This window comes from Epinephelus lanceolatus, chromosome 12, assembly GCF_041903045.1.
Source record: "Epinephelus lanceolatus isolate andai-2023 chromosome 12, ASM4190304v1, whole genome shotgun sequence".
Lineage (NCBI taxonomy): Eukaryota > Metazoa > Chordata > Actinopteri > Perciformes > Serranidae > Epinephelus > Epinephelus lanceolatus.
This window is the reverse complement of record NC_135745.1, coordinates 1,631,599-1,647,023: the sequence shown is the minus strand read 5'-3', so window position 1 is coordinate 1,647,023 and position 15,425 is coordinate 1,631,599. Positions and strand designations below refer to the sequence as shown.

The window sequence follows — 15,425 nt, the reverse complement described above, 5'->3', positions numbered from 1 at the left end:
CTTCCCTCAGCAGCATTCAATGCTTGGATGGAGGCAGGAATAAAGGAAAATTTGTATCTGTTCTTAGTGGCCCGTGGGACACACAAGCGAGCGCCAGATGGGAAGAGTCTGTACTCAGAGTTAAATGGGTGAGCATCATCTTAGCGAATAGACAGGGCTTTATTAAGCACCTGTCTGTTAAAGATGTGATCTAAGCTCACCAGTTGGATGCCAGATACACAATTTTTCCAAGTGAATTCTTATCTTTGATACAAAGGCTCCCGTACCAACAAATAATAGAAAATGAAATAACAGATTCGATGTAAGCGCTGTAAACATTTTCATCAGAGTCTTGTCAACTTGGAACTTTTCTCAAACAGTATATGTGTTGCTGACCCTTCTTACATAACATGTCTGTGTTTAGGTCGAATTTTAGTTTATCATCAATTATTGTGCCCAGATATTTATAGTTGGATACAATGTCGACTGACTGACCATTCAGCAAACTATTCTCGGTAGTAATTTGGGAGGTGCGCCTAAAATCAATGCAGACCTCTTTTTAGAGACGTTAAGTTGTAAGAAGGCTTCACTACACCATGACACAAAGTCATCAACAACTGGACCATGGCTGTCCTCATCATCAGCGAGCAGGCTGACAATAACCAAGTCGTCAGCATACTTAATGATGAATCTGTTGTTGTGGCGGCTGTTACAGTCATTAGTATAGAGAATGTACAAGAAAGCAGATAAGACACAGCCCTGAGGCGAACCAGTAGAGGATGACAAGATGCTGGACAATTTTTTCAAGTGAATTCTAGGCAGAACTCTAACTTGCTGAGATCTATTTGTTAGGAAATCAAAAATCCAGCCCAGCAAACAAGGATCCAAACCAAAAGAATCAACTAGTTTTTTAACCAGGACATGCGGCTGGATGGTGTTAAACGCGGATGAAAAATCAATAAAAAGCAGCCTGGCGTGGTTTTTACTTCCTTCTAAATGCTTGAGTAAAAGGTTGGACTCCCCTTCCAGCCCTGTATGCAAATTGAAGAGGGTCTAACAGGCTCTCAGTTTTGACCACAAGCTCTGTCTTAACTAGTCTTTCAAACTGTTTCATGATCAAGGAGGTTAGAGCAACAGGTCTGAAGTTGTTAAGCAGTTTTGGGTTGTTGCTCTTGGCAACAGGCACAACAATGGACTGCTTCCAGAGAGAGGACACCCTCTGCTGGGTGAAAGATAAATTAAAAATATAGTTAAAAAGTCGCTGTGCACAAGTCCTTAGAAGGCGACCACCAATGTTGTCCGGACTGGGACTTTTTTTAGTTTTACACCCTTTAAAACACTTATATGACACTCTGTTCGTCAAAAAAGGGGTCTAAAGGAGGGGCCGACAGAAGACTGTTTCTGATCTCAGAATGTTTATCATTAAAATTGTGGACATCAAATCTGACATAAAAATAATTGAGGCTCTGAGCCAGTTGATGATCAGAATTATAATTGGCCAGCGTTACCTTTTTTCTGCTTCGCTCTTTTAGCCCTGTAATTGATTTCATGCCCTCCCAGGCTGAGACCAGATTATTCGTTCTGAGTTGAGCCTCTATTTTATCCTTGTACCTCATTTTTCCAGCCCTGACTTCTCTCTTAATTTCTTTTTGCAGATTGCGCAGTTCTAAGACATTCCCCACCCTAAAGACTTTATTCTTCTTATTAAGAAGAGTTTGAGGGACTTTGTTAACCACGGCTTAGAATTGGGATAAACCTTAACATTTTTATCAGGTATGACAATGCTTTCGCAATATGATGTCCAACTTGTAACAGCATCTGTCAACTCATCAATATCCGCAGAGGCTTCAATAAACATGTTTCAGTCAGTAGAATCGAGGAGGCCCTGGAGAGTCAGGCGAGCATCATTGTCATTCCAGTTTTTAATGCGGATATTCTGCACTTTACCTCTTTTTAGTGCAGTGCAATACATGGGAATGAGGTGTACACAGTTGTGATCAGATGCACCCAGGGGCGGGAGGGGTAATGATTTAAATGCGTCTTTGACATTACCATAGCCCAGATCTAAAGTCTTGTTGCTCCTAGTAGGGCAAGTGACATATTGGTAAAAGTCTCTCAGTGTTTTCCTCAATGAACAGTGGTTCATGTCGCAGAGGATGAGGCAGGGGCGGACTGGCCATCTGGAGGTTCTGGAGAATCACAGAACGGCCGGTACTCCATGACGGCCGGCGGCTGCCACACAGTCATCACCATTTTTTTTTTTTTTTTGTTTTGTTTCCTTTTTCTCCCTGATAATCTACTGTTCCACGTCCAGTGCGCTTGGTGGCAGCCTTTAAATTGGATGCCAGCCGGCCCATAGATATCTATGGTGCCAAGTGGTGCAAGGACAAGAGCAGCAGAATCCTGAGAGACCCCAGCCACCCAGGCTATCGACTGTTCTCTCTGCTCAGGGAAGAGGTACCGCCCACTGATGACAAAAACGGAGAGGCTCAGGGAGAGTTTCTTCCCCCAGGCCATCCAGTACCTAAATGGAACTGATCAGCACTTTCTGACTACAGCACTTTATATTTAATTCAGCAACAGCACTTTATATTAACTCTATTCAGTAAAGCTATAAAATTCCTGACATCGTGATTGTAATATATTGCTTCTGTTTGTACTGTTGTTGTTGGTTGTTTGTGTCAGAGTTGTTGTGTGTTCATATATCATGGATTCTATGTATGTGACAAATAAAGCCTGAACTGAACTGAACTGAACATGTTATATGATCTCGTAAAATAAAAGCATTAAGTTTCTTCCAAAATAAAATAATAAGCCTACAAGTGGGATCGGTGCATCTCCCTCTTCCCTTTTTTCTCTTTTTCTCTTCTCTTCTCTTCTTTATTTTTCTTTTGTCTCTCTTGTTCTTACGTTTTTCTTAAGCTCTTATACTCGGTTCTTGCATAACTCATTCTTGCTCATGATCAAAGTTATTTTAAACTTTTAAATTTTGTTCATCCATTTTTTCTTTTACCTCCAGTGCCTTCAGTAACATTAGACAGCCGATTTCAACATTTTTATGTGTGTTAATAGTAACTTCGATAACAAGATCGAACGGCCAAAAAGATTGTTTTCAACTTTATTATAAGCGGGTAATTATAACAAAGTAGGTAAGCACCTGTTCGACCGGCCTCTTAACACTAAATTCATCGGAGCCAGCGGGGGCCAGCCACTTGTCACACTGGTTCTGTTGCTAAACCCAGAGACTTTCTGCAGCTTAACATAATCAACGTTTGGGGGCCACCCGAAAGGACACCGCCACCAGACTCCACCACCCGGCACCACTGCATTCCATTTTGTATCACCCTGCTGGAAGGCTGTGAAGTGAATCCAGGAGTCGCAAAGTGATAGTCCGGGGGTCCTCAGAAAGAAACGTCCGCCGAAATCAACGCTGCTAAGAAAGTAGAAAATGAATTTCTCTAACTCCAGGCAGCCGCTGTGTGGTAAAAGAGTTGATGTCGAATAGGAGGCTTACTTATTCTAGTCGTTAAATTTCCTTAGGTGAATGGTTTTGCGCATCCCTGCGTTCCCAATTTATCTTTAGCCACATCCTCTCTCACTATCGCCAAACTAAATAACTCACACGAGTGTTACCTCTCATTTCAGTCCATATACGTATATATATAGGCTATATATATATATATATATATTTATACTGTTGATTTTGTGATATTTCATATCATTATCATTTGCGATTCATTTACTCAATTGTTACACATCTAGCTTAAATAAATCTTAATTTTGTTGCCAAGTCGTTGTCTGTGTATATTTCTTTTGAACATTAACTAAGATCACTGTATAGAGAAGTCATAACCCCGATATTGAGATTGATTTATTATTGATAAGCGTGCTGACAAATTGATAATTGGTTTACGGAGTTATTTATTTGATTAGTTGCTTCCCTCATTAGGAGGGTGGTGCCCCAAACTTTATTACACAAATATTCTAGGTATTTCTCCTACAAAAATAAACAGAAATCTTTAGTGTTTCACCTATGTAATAATAAACTGATGTAGCAGACCACCTGGTGCATCATATTTTGATGTTTAAGTCAACAGATAAGGTGGAGGTACTTGATGAGTTGGGATGAGAACGGGTTGGGTATAGACTGATGATGTAATAATAATGATTAGAATAAGAGTACAAAGTAAAGATCGAAAATATAAACAGAATAAAATGTTTTTGTTTAAATTATATTTAAAAAGTACTCAGTGTGCAGTCTGAGACACTGAGAGACGGCAGAACACAGAGCTTTATAACACTGTCCTCCCTCATTGAATTTCTGGTCAGAAGTATGGGGGGAAATCATCTCTGTGATCTGATCCGCCTTTAATTCAGTGGATCTGTGCAGTTTCTATCTGTCGTTAAAGGTTGTATTAGTGAAGTGCTACCTGTGTGAGTGGAAGAGAGTTTGTGTTTCCTTCGTGGTCTGCTAAATCCCTCACAGTCAGGGTGTTCTCCATTAGAATAACCTGCAGCTTCATTAGTCACCTGCAGACAGAGAGGAAGAGGGTAAAATATGTTACTCACCATTTTGAAAGATGATTTATTTAAGATAATGATCCACTATAGCTGTACAACAGGACAGTCCTTCTGATATTGTATACAAATTCAGGTGATTCTAAAAAAACGTTTAGGCAAGTTTAGGCACCTGTCCAACATCCACACCTACTATAGGTCAGCTGTATGGAGGTGAGAAAGCAAGCAGAGTTTGATCATCGCACTTAGCTCTCTTTATTCATTCTTCACTCAAGTAATGAAGCTCTAGAAAAAGTTCAGTCAGGAAGACTATACTACACAGACTACTGCACAGCTACACACCTTCTCTATTACTCTATCATCTTACAGCTTCTTGTTTTAAATATGGTTCTTTTTCTGCCTGTAGTTCTTTCATGCTACAGTCGTGCACACCGTCCAACTCCCCATCACCGCCTCATCTTCACGGATTCATCCGATTTGGAGCTTGGTGTGGTTAAATGTTGTGCCTGGGGCACGTCATATATAGTGATACTCATAGTCACTCAACCTAGAGAGGTTGTAATGTCAAACCCTGTAAAGTGTAGGGTTAGCTAGCTAGCTACGGAAATTATTCTGAATGTAGCCTATACACATGCTACTTTTGCTTTTCAATGATTGTAATAGTGAATTAAGACCTATCCTGGGGTTTCCCTTTAGTTTCATTGTTTTCTGTCTCGATTGTGATGTAGTGGCTGAGTTTTACACTGTGATCTGTATGTTTGGCTTTAGCTTCTATCTTTGTCTATTTGCTGCTGAGTGAGTTTGATATCATTCAAACATATATTATAGGCTCCTCTGCCTGCTTCTCTCAGAAACCGCTTTTTTGTTTTTACAAAGCTTGATGTTTCTTAAGGGAGTGCAGTTTGACAGTGTGAGCCAGTGTGTGCCAGCTTGACAGACCATCACAAAGGTGCGGGGCTTAGTGAGGGGTCAATTTCCAGGGAAAGATAACATGCATTTATATATATTTTTAGCTTCACATGATTTACATTACAGACCTACACAATTAATGTATTTACAGTAATATGTACAGCAATGGTATTTTTAGAGTACTATCCATCACTATCATAGTATATGTTAGTTACATGTGTGTCTTTTGCCTTTATTTTGTTTTGAGCATCCACTTAAACTAGTTAAAAGTAAAAACTCAAATTGAAGATATCTCCAGTGTAGTTTTAACAAGTCATAATTTCTACCTAGTTTCAATAAATAGAGGAGCTGTAACAGGAGCAACATACATCTCTGAGGTTGAAAGTGATCTCCAAGTTGGACCAGAAATATTCACAAAATTCAGGATACATGTCCAGAACCTGCAAACAACATTTTGGGTGTATGAAAAAAAGAATAGCACAAATAAAAAACAAACAAACAAACAAAAAAAAAAAACATACTTATTAAGAGTTACAATTAACTTTGAGCTCCCTGTATTGATCACATTGACCACCTAACACCATAGGCGCAGTTTATAAACTTTATGGTTGGGGGTCCACAAAAAAAAATCCAGAGGAAATGTAATGACAGATGTAATAGAGGCTTCTTTAGCTGCTACAGGTTGCTGATTGTTTGAGTTGTTCAGATGTTCTCAGTCTTCACCAGTACTTAATATCATTATAGGTTTTTTTTTTTACCAGTGTCCATAATGTCCGTAACTTCCAATAAGTTTAAAAATACAGCATTTAGAATTCAGTTTCTTAAAACTGAACAATTTAGTTACTGGTAATGGGTGTTAGATGGTCAAAAGTAAAGTGAAATTGACATCCCTACCTTGAGCCAAAGCAAACTGCGTCTGTACCTAACACCTACTCAGTTAGCCTTTTTACACTTTGTCTCCAGAAGGTGGATGGTTATGAGATGGAAAACAAAATCTGTGATACCTCCAACATATCTTCTCTGTGTATTTTGTGCAGATCACAGTAGGTTAGAGCTCTGACATCAGCTTTGGATTTCCCTGGCAAAGCATACAGATTGATGGGCTCCCCAAAGATATCATTCTTTCCTAAAGGAGAAAAAATGTTTTTATGATATGACAAGAGTAATCGTGATATGTTCATTTATTCATAGAAGTAACATAACTGACTCTACATGTCTTACTTGGGCAACTTTGAGCTACTAGCATATACCTACCTGAGGCTCATGCATTTACCTACCTAGGATAGCCACCACCACATCTCCTCTGAGGATCTCTATGGATCCTCTAGAGATGAAGTACAGAGCGGATATCAGGTCTCCAGCATGGACTAAGGTATCACCAGGAGGAGCGTGGGTGGTCTTAAACCTCATGGCTAGCGCCCTCAGACAGCCCTTAGTGGATCCTAGACACCATTACAAATATGATGTGTTGGTCTATTGCTACAATAACCATATTTCTTAATATTTTCTTTAACAAGGTTTCTACTAGCATATAGCCTGGCCAGTGGTGGAAGAAGAACTCAGAAGTTAAAGAAGCAGTACCACAGACAAGTAAAAATTGTAATTAAGTAAAACTACATAAGTATTAAAGATAAAAATGTCTCATGATGCAGAATGGGATATTTCAGAATAATATACAGCATACACCGTCTCCACATTTAAGACTAGACTTAAGACTTTCCTCTTTGATAAAGCTTAGGGTTAGGGCCAGCTCAGGCTTGCCCTGTACCAGCACCTAGTTAGGCTGACTTAGGCCTAGTCTGCCAGAGGACCCCCCTATAATACACCGGGCACCTTCTCTCCTTCTCTCTCTCTCTCTCTCTCTCTCTCTCTCTCTCTCTCTCTCTCTCGTATTCTATTACTGCATCTTGCTAACTCGGCCATTCTGGATGTCACTAACTCGGCTTCTTCTCCGGAGCCTTTGTGCTCCACTGTCTCTCAGATTAACTCATATCGCAGCGGTGCCTGGACAGCGTGACGTGTGTGGTTGTGCTGCTGCCGTGGTCCTGCCAGATGCCTCCTGCTGCTGCTGCCATCATTAGACATTAGTCATACTTCCACTGTTATTATACACATATGACTATTGTCACACATGTATACTGCCAGATATTAATATATACTTTCAACATATTGTACCACAGTAGCCAGAACTATAACTATAATATTATTACTTTCAATAATGTTGTTGTAAGCTACTGTCATTACCTGCATCTCTCTCTCTCTCTCTCTCTCTCTCTCTCTGTCTCTCTCTCTGTCTCATTGTGTCATGCGGATTACTGTTAATTTATTATGCTGATCTGTTCTGTACGACATCTATTGCACGTCTGTCCATCCTGGAAGAGGGATCCCTCCTCAGTTGCTCTTCCTGAGGTTTCTACCATTTTTTTTCCCCGTTAAAGGGTTTTTTTTGGGGAGTTTTTCCTTATCCGCTGCAAGGGTCATAAAGACAGAGGGATGTCGTATGCTGTAAAGCCCTGTGAGGCAAATTGTGATTTGTGATATTGGGCTTTATAAATAAAATTGATTGATTGATTGATTGATATTATTGGATTATGTTTACTGATGTTGATGTAGAAGCTGGAAAGGCAAGATGCGTTTTCTAAGTTAATGGCTGAGTATTTTTTTTACAAAGCATAAGAAGTTTGAATGCTGATATCAAACACATTGCAGGGTCAAATTATAATTTATGTGGAGGAAACAACAGGTCTATTTGTCTTAATGTCTCTGGTTCACTTCTGATTAGGTTTATATGTTTAAGTTTAAGCAATAAACCTCCTACCGTTTCTGTAGCCTTTCCAAGGCATATCCAGAGTAAATTGAAACCTATTCTAGTTCTATTTTAGTACATGTACATGGTCTTATTTTATTTGAAACAAGACACTAAGAAGGTTTTTTCAGTAGGAATCACTGTTAATGCTTCTCTCATTGAGTTATATCAAAAGTGCTGGAAAAGGTAATGGCTAATCAGCTGTTAGCTTATCTTGAGAAAAATGATATTTTTGAGAAGTTTCAGTCTGGCTTCAGGCCCCGCCATAGCACTAAATCAGCCCTTCTGCGGGTTTTTAATGATATCATTTTTACTGTAGATTCAGGATGTGCTGCTGTCTTGGTAACCTTAGATCTGACTGCAGCATTTGATACTGTTGATCACAGGACCTTGTTGTCGCGTCTAGATCAGTATGTAGGGATCAGAGGGTTGGCCCTCATGCTGCTTCAGTCCTATTTAGCTGATAGGACTTTCTCTGTAATGTTGGGTAAATTCTCCTCTAGCATGGCTCCTCTAACTTGTGGGGTGCCTCAGGGGTCTATTTTGGGACCGTTGTTGTTTACTTTGTATATGCTTCCTCTTGGGTCCATTTTTCATTGTTATGCGGACGATGTACAGCTCTATCTCCCTCTAAAAATTAACTGTGAGCACTCGCTGAATCCCTTATTAGCCTGTATGACTGACATCAAGCTTTGGATGAGCAAAAGCCACCTTAATTTGAACGATAATAAAACTGAGGTTATTGTGTTTGGACATGCAGAATGTTCTACTAACTCTTTTGATAATTTGAACACCCTCACCACAAATATCAGTGGGTTGATCAAAAGCCTTGGTGTGACTCTGGACACTGATCTAAATCTTAAAAGACAAATTGGTGTTTGCTCCCTTTGTTGCCTGCAGCTAGTCCAAAATGCAGCGGCTCGCCTCCTGACTGGCACCAAGAAGCGGGACCATATTACACCTGTTCTGATGTCCTTACACTGGCTTCCTGTTCATTTTAGAATACATTTTAAAATTCTGTTGTTTGTTTTTGTATTTTGTATCTGTTTTTATATTTTGGCATTTATCATTCTATTTGTGTGGTATTGTAATTTCTTGTAAAGCACTTTGGTGACTTCTGTCTTTTTAAATGTGCTATAGAAATAAATGTGACCTTGACTTTGACCTATATACATTTAAACCCACTAAAATAAAGCCTTTTTTAATCTTGGCCTGAATATATTCATGAAAAGCTGCTGATATTGCAGATGACCAAAACTGGGAGGTATTAGCTGAAAAAACACATTAGGACCCAGGCATGACGCCTCACCTTGTCCAAATTCAAAGCAGATAACATCAAAGACAAGAAACCTTGTGTGCGCTTTTCTAAGGTTTTGTCCAGGTGATTCCAAAAACAGTCCAGTCCAGTTGTGGCTGAGGTGATGTATGTCAGTGCATGTGCGTGAGAGACTGGATTCAGGAGGTTTTATACAGTCATATTGCCATGGGGTAGAAGGATCCCCTGAAATGCTCCGTTCTGCAATGCAGTGAGATGACCCAACTGCTGCAGCTGCTCCTTTCCAGGAGGCTGTGGAGAGGGTGTCTGCTATTGTCCATTACAGCTTTCAGTTTGTTCAATGTGTCCATCTCCACCACAGTTCTTAGTGGGTCCAGTCTTGTGTCTTGCTTGGTGTTTTTGTCCACCAAGCTGCCTCCCCAGCACACTGCCACGTAGAAGAGTATACTGGCCACCACGGTGGTGGTGATACGGTGATAGAACATGGTCAACATCTCTTGTAGAACGTGTCAGTGTTAGAGGACCAGTCCAGCTTCTCATCCAAGAGGACCCTCAGATATTTGTAGGTGTGCACCACAAGGTCCCTGTACTCATGCTCCTGATACAAGCCACAATAGCTGTATTGTCAGAGTATTTTTGTATGTGGCAGGACTCTGAGTTGTATTTAAAATCCGTTGTGTTGATTGTGAACAGGAACAACGCTACAGTCCTCTGTGGCACCAGTGATTCTCCTGGCCATCACGGAGACACAGCTTCTAATCCTGACATACTGAGGCAGCTCTGTCAGGAAGTCTGTTATCCAGAAGGTCAGGAAGCAATCTACTACCATCCCCTCCAACCGGTCTCTCAGTATGGGGGGCTTGATAGTAGTGTTGCACGGTATACTGGTACCAAGGGTAGACTGCGGTACTGTTGGGAATCAACATATATTTACCTCACACGGTGGCACCAAATATGTTGGGGTCAACACCTTAGGCTTCACACGGAGGCACCAAATATGTTGGGGTTAAATTGGCTATCGGAAATGAATTCATAATTATTATTAATAATTAATAATTATGTCAAATAATGTGACTTAATTAACATTAAATCACCTCGTGGGGCACCATTCCCGTAAAGGGAAAAATGATAGCCAGTTAAAGATATCAGTCTCATAAAATAGGCTAAACTATTAATTTGGAGTTTGATTAATAATTAAATTAATGACAACAACCAAAATTAATGGTAATGCCTGAAGGATTTCGGAGTTCTTGACGCAGCAGAGGTTGACTATTCATTCACCCTTGTGCAACATTAAACAGACGGCAAGCATGATTCCAAAGAATTATATTTATTCACAAATTAGCAGAACAAACCAAAACATACAAATTCTAACTAACTATATACAAGCTTGGTGTGTATATGTGTGTTGTGTGTGTGTGTGTGTGTGTGTGTGTGTGTGTGTGTGTGCGAGAGAGAAAAGAGAAAGACAAAGGTGGGTGTGGTGATCAAGTAGCCGTTTGGCCTACAAACCAAAATGGCTGACAACAGAGAACTACCAAAATGGCCGAATCAAGGCTGGCTTCCGGTCGAGGTATTTGTCTGACTGTGTGGTCAGGACAAAAACAAAGGAAAAGAAGCGGGAACTTTGAAATGCCTGTTTGGATGTAGCTCTGTTGAAAGCCTATTTGTTAATGAGTCCATGTCAATGTGACGTGTGTTGTGTCTGAATTAGTGCAGAGATTGTTTAGTTGCATGCAAGAATCTGTTTGTGAACAGTATTAGCAAACTAAACACTTAGCCGTGGCGAAGCCAACTAATCAATGACCTGACTGCAATCTATCACAACAATAACTCAGTAAACAGCATCAAATCACATACAACAAGTCAAACAGTCTTGCTTAGCCTGTAAAGCTGTGATAAGCTATGCCCAGTTGTTACATTACTGATCCTTGAATGGATGGAGGAAAGAGTCACTCGGTGGTGTACTGCTGTTAGCCGGCAGAAGAAGGCTGGGAAGATGGTTCCAGCTGCAGTCTTTGTTGGGTCCTTTGTTCCAAAGGTTCTGATCCGAGGAAGCTGGTCGCTCGGGGTCCTTGCAGAGTTAGATGCTGGGTGCTAAATCACTTAGCTCCTTGTTGCTGGAAAGCTGGTTTGCAAACCTTGTGTTTGCCAGAGAGTCTGTGATCAGTTGCCCAAGCCCAAACGGGAAGAGGTGTGCAGCTGCTACAGCAGCTGGAGCGAGAAGAGGAAGGAATCTGTTGGAAGGGAGCGCAAATCTACAGATGCCTGTGACATCAGAGTCATATGTCACTGTAAAGGTCCAATCAAGTTTTGGGACTTGAGTCTCACTGAGGTGTGAGGTGAGACCTCCTGTGGAGATGGGTTTCACCTAGCTTTCTTTGTTTGAAGTCAAAGAGCGTGCAGAGGAAAAAGCCTTGAAATCAGTGATGGTTTTACCAAATGATAAATCATCTGTGGTCCTGTGAATCCCAACATTACTAAAACACTACAGTACATATGATACCATAATGTTGGAGTACCGTAGTACTACGGTACCTCACAGCACCACTAACTATGGGATAAGTTAAATCACAAGAGGGTGAGTGTCCATGCGCCATCCAATAACGGCACGCGCTGGCCACCTGGCACTCAATATGCTGCTGCAGTGGTTTGTTTTCTAGTGACATGTAAGGTATGCTGCGTTCCAGGCAAGTTTCTGAGCCCATAAGTCACCACTTCAAGTCTGGACTCACGACTTCATAGCGTTCCATGCAAGTCACGCCAAACTTTCAAAACAACATGGTGGACCGTGCGGGGTTTATGTTTGTTTATGATCACTTCTGTCACCAAAGGTGCCGGTTCCTTGCTCATTTGAGCAAAATGGAGGAGGAGAAATGGCGCATAAGGTAAAAGATGCTATTACACTTTTTATTTCACGTTATCTGTGTGTTTGGAAACGTATTTTGTACTGATTCATTCTTGCACTGGAAACCAGCTGTTAAAGCGGCTGCCAATATTAGGGTTATTTTATGTCTATTTTTCACTGTGTATCACCTGCATCAGCACCGCATGCATAGGGCTGCCATTGTTGTTTAGAGGAGTAAGGTAATTGGTTTAGAGGGCTGTGCGATGTCAGAAAGCGTAACTGGGAGTACATCGATCTGGTACGAGTTCACGGGTGGTAAGTTATGGGTTTGACTGCAGTGCACTTTCATGGGTAGAAGGTTGTAAAAACACGAGTTACAGGTTGCCTTTTATTTATTTATTTTATTTTGATCCCCCCCTATGTTAATCACTTATTGATGCTGTTTTTGAAGTATGAATAAGTCAATAAGTAATTTATTCCACTGAAATATCATTGATGTATTATAGAAAAGTGATTCATCTTTTTATAAATGACAAAAGGCACATCTGGCTCATTTTTGCTGTGGTATCGTGATACTACAGCAACTTTAAGAGAGGCTGGCTTCACTCCAAACAAACTGTTGAAAGTTAACTAATTTACAACAGAGTTAGCAGAGTTAGCTTGTTTGTCAGTTGTGAAGTTAGCTAATGTTGCTTTTAGCTAGCATCACAGACGGTTGGAGTTAAAGGAACTTTACTATGGCAGCGACGATTGCGGAAGTTACATGACATTTATTATGGACCACTTCACCTCCATGACTGGACATTAGCTTTACAGTCCCTGACATGGATGTATAAGGAGAACTGGATGCAGTGTCAGAGGTGTCAGAATATGATAAGTTGGGATAATATCACATTGGACTGTGTTAAATTGAGTAATAAGGAGCTTGATGAGTGGGTCCAGCTCCAAAAAGGGGAGGTCCCTTCTGGTGTGTGAGTGTTTTCTTTAGTTAAGGTTGTATGTACATGACGTTTTTGGGCTGGACTGCAACAGTGGGGCCAGCGTTGTAAACATGAACATTCGTGACTGAGACCGAATGACGTGGAGTTACACCATATGTCAGCCCAATACTGCATGACTGAGTGATGAACACTTTTGGTGGGCCATTGCCATTTCCTTGACCTTTTTTTTTTTTTTTTTTTTTTTAAATTCAAAGCCCTCTAGCGTTTCATACATGGTCCAGCCATATACTAGGTTTTGACCCTGTCCACCCTGGACAGGTCACCAGACTATCACAGGGCTGACACATAGAGACATACAACCATTCACACTCACATTCACACCTACGGACAATTTAGAGTCACCAATTAACCTGCACCTGAGGGCACTACAGGAGAAGCTAAGTCATCGAGACTAGCCGTCAGCTACACTACTACTACTGCTACTGCTGCTACTGCTACAAAGAAGGAGCGTTTTAACCTCACCGGAGCCTGTGCCGTTAGCTTCATCAAGCTCCAAAGGATATATCTCGGTTTGGATACACGACCAAGAGGAATCACTGGAGAGGCCTACTGCCTTTGTTCACCTTCACATTTCTGAGCTGACCTAAGCTACACAAGCAGCACAACTGGAACCACAGACACCAGACCAAGACTACCTACAATCTGTCATCAACATACCAAAGCCTATCCACTCACGTCGCGGCTCTATGCCATTTTTCACACCAGCATGTGTTGCAGTTGCCAGCACTTGGCCTCTTGGACTCGTCTGAGTTTCCTCCACTGTGTGAGCGACGGCGGTCTTCGGTGTCGTCGGATTCACGGCGTCAAGACTCGTCCATTGCCGGGTTGCATGCCAAGCCGGCGGCTGAGGTTTCCCCTGGCCCTGTGCTTGTTGTTGGGACTTCTATGGTGTGACATGTGGAGATCAGCAGATGCCGCACCTCATGCCATCCAGGTGCGCCTTTTATCTTTGAACATCGAACTCACCCTGCGTTCCTGCAGGGCCTTTTGTGGTTGACTGTCAGTAAATCCACACTCTATACATTATAGTAACCCAGTTTCATCAATCCCTGTCATCACAAACTTTAGGCCTAAGAAATACACTTCTGACATGAATTCAGCTCACCTCAGTAACCTTCTCCATATCACTCCAGTTATCACCCAGCCACACTGCTATGCACCTCAATTAATGAAATTGGCCCTTTTAAACGTCAGGTCACTTACAAATAAATCATTCTTAATAAATGATCTTATTAGCACCCATAGTCTAGATCTCATCCTACTAACTGAAACTTGGCTGGATGAAAATGGTGCAGCTACACTTATTGAAACTGCACCTGACAATTTTAAATTCATTCATACTACTAGAACTGGTAGGAGAGGTGGGGGAATTGCTGCAGTATTCTCTGACACATATAGTTGTAAGAAAATCTCCCTTGGTGATTTCATGTCTTTCGAATACCTTGCTTTATCTGTACGTTGCAAAATCAAAATCCTAATAATTACAGTCTATCGTCCACCAAAATCCAAATGTGGCTTTCTGGAAGAATTCTCTCAGCTATTATCCAAGGTCACCATTGGCTATGACTGTTGTATTATACCTGGTGACTTTAATATTCATATTGACATTAAGACAGTTTCTGATGCTATTAACTTTATGAATTTATTGGCGGCATTTGACCTCTTCCAACATGTCCATGGACCCACCCACAATAAAGGTCATACTCTAGACCTTATACTCTCAAAAGGACTTGATATTACTGCACCCTGTGTCATGGACGTGGCTTTCTCTGACCACTGTTATATTTATTTTGATGTGTCTGTTTTTCCTGTACAACGAAATGGTTCTCAGACAATCAAAAAAACGCATAATCAATAACAATACCATTGAAAGTTTTCAAAGAATTTTTTGTGAGTTGTCATTGTCCATGGTACCTCCAGCTGGGGATCCTGTGGACAACTTCAGCACAAAAATACGGAGTATCTTTGAAAGTATTGCACCTGTTAAAACTAAATGTGTGGACAAACAAAAGGCTCCCTGGAGAAATGGAATGGCGGTCAGACAGTCAAAGAGAAAGTGTCGCCAGGCAGAGCGACAGTGGAGAAAAA

At 41.0% G+C, this 15,425-nt stretch overlaps 1 protein-coding gene across 1 annotated transcript in view; it reads right to left on the bottom strand.

Moving 5' to 3' along the window:
• The window catches only part of LOC117271561 (voltage-gated inwardly rectifying potassium channel KCNH6-like), a 414,055-nt gene that overhangs the window by 40,281 nt on the left and 358,349 nt on the right, over positions 1-15,425 (bottom strand). Inside the window, exons 15-18 of the mRNA XM_078172846.1 lie at positions 6,684-6,848; positions 6,411-6,532; positions 5,775-5,846; positions 4,410-4,509 (exon numbers count right to left, since the gene is read on the bottom strand). Of these exons, the coding sequence (XP_078028972.1) occupies positions 4,410-4,509; positions 5,775-5,846; positions 6,411-6,532; positions 6,684-6,848 (459 nt within the window). The remainder of the gene's footprint in view (positions 1-4,409; positions 4,510-5,774; positions 5,847-6,410; positions 6,533-6,683; positions 6,849-15,425) is intronic.